This window comes from Lactuca sativa, chromosome 3, assembly GCF_002870075.4.
Source record: "Lactuca sativa cultivar Salinas chromosome 3, Lsat_Salinas_v11, whole genome shotgun sequence".
Lineage (NCBI taxonomy): Eukaryota > Viridiplantae > Streptophyta > Magnoliopsida > Asterales > Asteraceae > Lactuca > Lactuca sativa.
The window spans coordinates 143,435,231-143,438,536 of NC_056625.2; the positions used below are offsets into that span (position 1 = coordinate 143,435,231).

General features: G+C 33.7%; 1 protein-coding gene across 1 annotated transcript; it reads right to left on the minus strand.

Moving 5' to 3' along the window:
- Nucleotides 1-266: 266 nt before the first annotated feature.
- LOC111885713 (caffeoyl-CoA O-methyltransferase) lies at nucleotides 267-1,516 on the minus strand. The gene is made up of 4 exons (XM_023881957.3): nucleotides 1,262-1,516; nucleotides 1,032-1,176; nucleotides 806-937; nucleotides 267-704 (listed from the first exon to the last, which is right to left on the minus strand). Exons 1-4 carry the CDS (start codon nucleotides 1,444-1,446, stop codon nucleotides 411-413), a joined length of 756 nt encoding a protein of 251 aa, XP_023737725.1. The 5' UTR covers nucleotides 1,447-1,516; the 3' UTR covers nucleotides 267-410.
- Nucleotides 1,517-3,306: the final 1,790 nt, after the last annotated feature.

Consider the following 3,306-nt stretch of genomic DNA (forward strand, 5'->3'; position numbering starts at 1 on the left):
TAACCTTTCATATTTCAAGTCTTCAAAATTTTGGTAAATATTAGTGATTTGTTATGTATAATTGATTTGTAAAAAAAAGTTTTTTTTATGTCATATATCTTTTTAAAATTGAAATATATATATATATATATATATATATATATATATATATATATATATATATATATATATATATATATATATATATATATATATATATATATATATATATATATATATATAACAGCAATAACGATTATCTTTTGAAAAAAAAAAAACATTAACAATGAAAAGAAAAAGTTACGGAATGAACCGTTAATATATAAGCCCATAAAATCCATAGAAATAATTTACCAAATTTGAAACATAGACATCAAGATCAAACACTAGCTTTCATTGGTGACCTAATTATGACCAGCTTGTCTTTAGCTTCAGCTGATACGACGACATAATGTAATTCCATCTCCAACTGGAAGCTGACAAATCTCAACTCTTGGGTCAACAGCCAACGCCTTGTTAAGTTCCAACACAAAGTCTCTGTAGTATCTAACATACTTCCTAAGCGGTGCATCTGGTGGCGCCACCAATGATCCATTCCAAAGGGTGTTGTCATAGCCAATTACGCCACCAATCTTGACAAGGTCAATTAATCTCTTGTGGTAGTTTAGATAGTTGTCTTTATCAGCATCCACAAATATAAAATCAAAACTTCCATGGAATTTTTCCTGTATATGTAAATACCAAGATTTCATAAGCAAAATATAAATCATACACCTTTTTCTCTCAAAGAGTTTAAAATTTGAAAACATCAAATTCTTTTACTTACATCTTCGATCATTAGGTCTAGAACAGGAAGTGCAGGACCTTCTCTGAAGTCAATCTTGTGGGCAACACCGGCCTTCTCAATGATTGGAAGACCAATCTCATAATTTTCACGATTAATATCTAAAGCCAATATCTGAAAGAAAAAATGAAAAAGATATTAGCATATCTCATAATTAAATGTAAAGTGCTATTCATGATTCATCTTATAAAAATCACCATTTTGCTACCTTTCCATCATCAGGGAGAGCAAGGGCGGTTGACAAAAGAGAATAACCAGTGTACACACCAATCTCCATGGTGTTCTTGGCGTTGATGAGCTTCAGAAGAAGGTTCAAAAACTGGCCTTCGTCGGCAGAAGTGGTCATAAGATTCCTGTTTCGTATTACAAAAAACTCTTAAGAAACTCTACCTCTGGAAATTAGGTCATGAAAAGAAATCTGTGTCACTAAAAACTTACCATGGATGTTTAGCAGTGACCTCACGGAGCTCTTTCATGGGTGCAGGCTCTCTTGGGTAGACGGAGGTTTCAAGAATATATTGGTAAAGAGCATCACTTTGTAGGAGACTCTTGTGGCCAACTTCTTGGTGTTTCGCCGGTTGACTAATAATTTCATCGCTGCCACCACTGTTTACGGCCGCCATGTGATTGATGTTGTGTGAGAAAAGAAGATTGTTTTGAAGATGAAGTGATGAACCTGAAATGAGAGGTGAAGTTACTAAGAGTATTTATAGGGCGAGATTGTGGAGAGGGTAGAGACGAGTTGGGTTGGTGGTGGGTGAAGTGGGAGGGACTTTCCTTTCCAATGGTGGGCAAATAGTTGGTGAAACAGCTTTTCTTTTTCTTTCTTTGAAGTATTCATTTATATTCCTTCATTGCTATATTTAATTTATTAATGAATCAGTTGTTTACTTGTATTTAGACATGTGTATTTATTAATACGTGTTAAAAAAAGGTGTAATTTATGTTCCAGTCTTGGATTATTTCATTTTTAGCAATGTATAATAAAAACTAACTACTTTATGAATAGTAGATTTTAATGTTTTTTTGGCATGTTAAGTTTGGTCTTCATTACAAAAGATGTTAAATAATTTATAGAAAATGTCTCTAGGCATTTTTATTATAGAGATGATACGTTGTGTTTAAATAGTATATTCTTTGTTTTAACACTTTGCCATATGACTTTCGTATGTTGACATGTTTGATATTTTTATAAAAAAATAAATTATAAACTTTCCTTATAATTTATAAAAAAAAGGTACGTATGCTTATTTATTTATTTACTACAGAAAAATGGTCCATATGAATAAAGAAATTAAAAAAATGGTCATGGTTTAATAAAAAACTTACAGATTACGTTCTCGCAAAATGAACATTTGAACTTATGAGTTTTGACATAATGAATTGAAAATTATTGGGCCTCCTCACAAAGGGGGGAGTTTGGCAAAGTCAATTTAAAGTACTGGTGCGTCCCAACGAAGTGAGGAGGGGGAAATTTTTATTGCCACTAAAAACCTCTTAAATTTCGAACATTGAATGTACTCCATAACTCAAACAAAATATGCAAAACAAGGTGATTGTTAGGGCTAGGATCTCGGAACTACAAAGATCCACAAGTCTAAGGATCCTCAAGCCTCAGGATCCTCGAACCTCAGGATCCCAAACATACTTCAAGATCATGGCATTATTTTTCTAGTATTTATAACGGTTATATACTCTATTATCTTTCTCACATGTGCAGAAATAACAAGTCAAAGTCTTATTCTCAACGAATAGTCGTCACAATCATGCAAAAGACCCAGAGGAACAAGTCAAACAACGTCTATAAGCTGATTTCGGAGGATCCCAAAAATTTCGGAGTTTTTGTTATTAGCTTTAGACTATATAAATCACTTGTATTCATCACACTACACACAATACATGGCAGAACAATAGCACTTGTACACATACTCTTTACATTTTCTCTATAATCAATTATTTCCATCAATAAAATCATCAAGGCAGGTGATCATTATCACCTTCCAAGGTTTTATGTCGGAGATCCTAGCAAGAATAAAGGGCTTTCCTTGTAAAAAATTCGTTTCACTTAGATTTACATTTCATACTTGCATTATTCTGAACATCACAGCCTCTCATACACTTTTTTCGATCTTATTTTGTTCATTTTTTGACCAAAACAATTTGGCGCCCACCGTGGGATCGTGGTGTTCAAAATACTTCAAAAATTCATGTCAACACAATCGACCCTCTTCTCTTCCTCCATTCCTTTCATTTCCTCCAAAAACTTCCACCTCCTCTAGCTGGAGCTCCTAAGAAAACCTCAGAATCACCGAAGAAAAATACCTCTCCAGTCGTTACCCGACGACCCCAGGATCCTCCAGTGTTGATTTCCAACAATGAAATCTTCGCTATTATGAAGAGACTAGAACGACAAGTCGCCCAGCAGAAGGAGGACAATAGGACAATTCTCAAGGATGTGGAAAGAATGACGACAAAAATCCACA

What these genes read in the sequence shown, in the direction of transcription:
- LOC111885713 (XM_023881957.3), bottom strand. Translation starts at nt 1,446, where the DNA reads ATGGCGGCCGTAAACAGTGGTGGCAGCGATGAAATTATTAGTCAACCG. An exon ending in GTCACTGCTAAACATCCATG is followed by an intron (nt 1,177 to 1,261) that starts GTAAGTTTTTAG and finishes AATACGAAACAG; the next exon opens with GAATCTTATGACCACTTCTG. An exon ending in CTCTCCCTGATGATGGAAAG is followed by an intron (nt 938 to 1,031) that starts GTAGCAAAATGG and finishes TTTTTCTTTCAG; the next exon opens with ATATTGGCTTTAGATATTAA.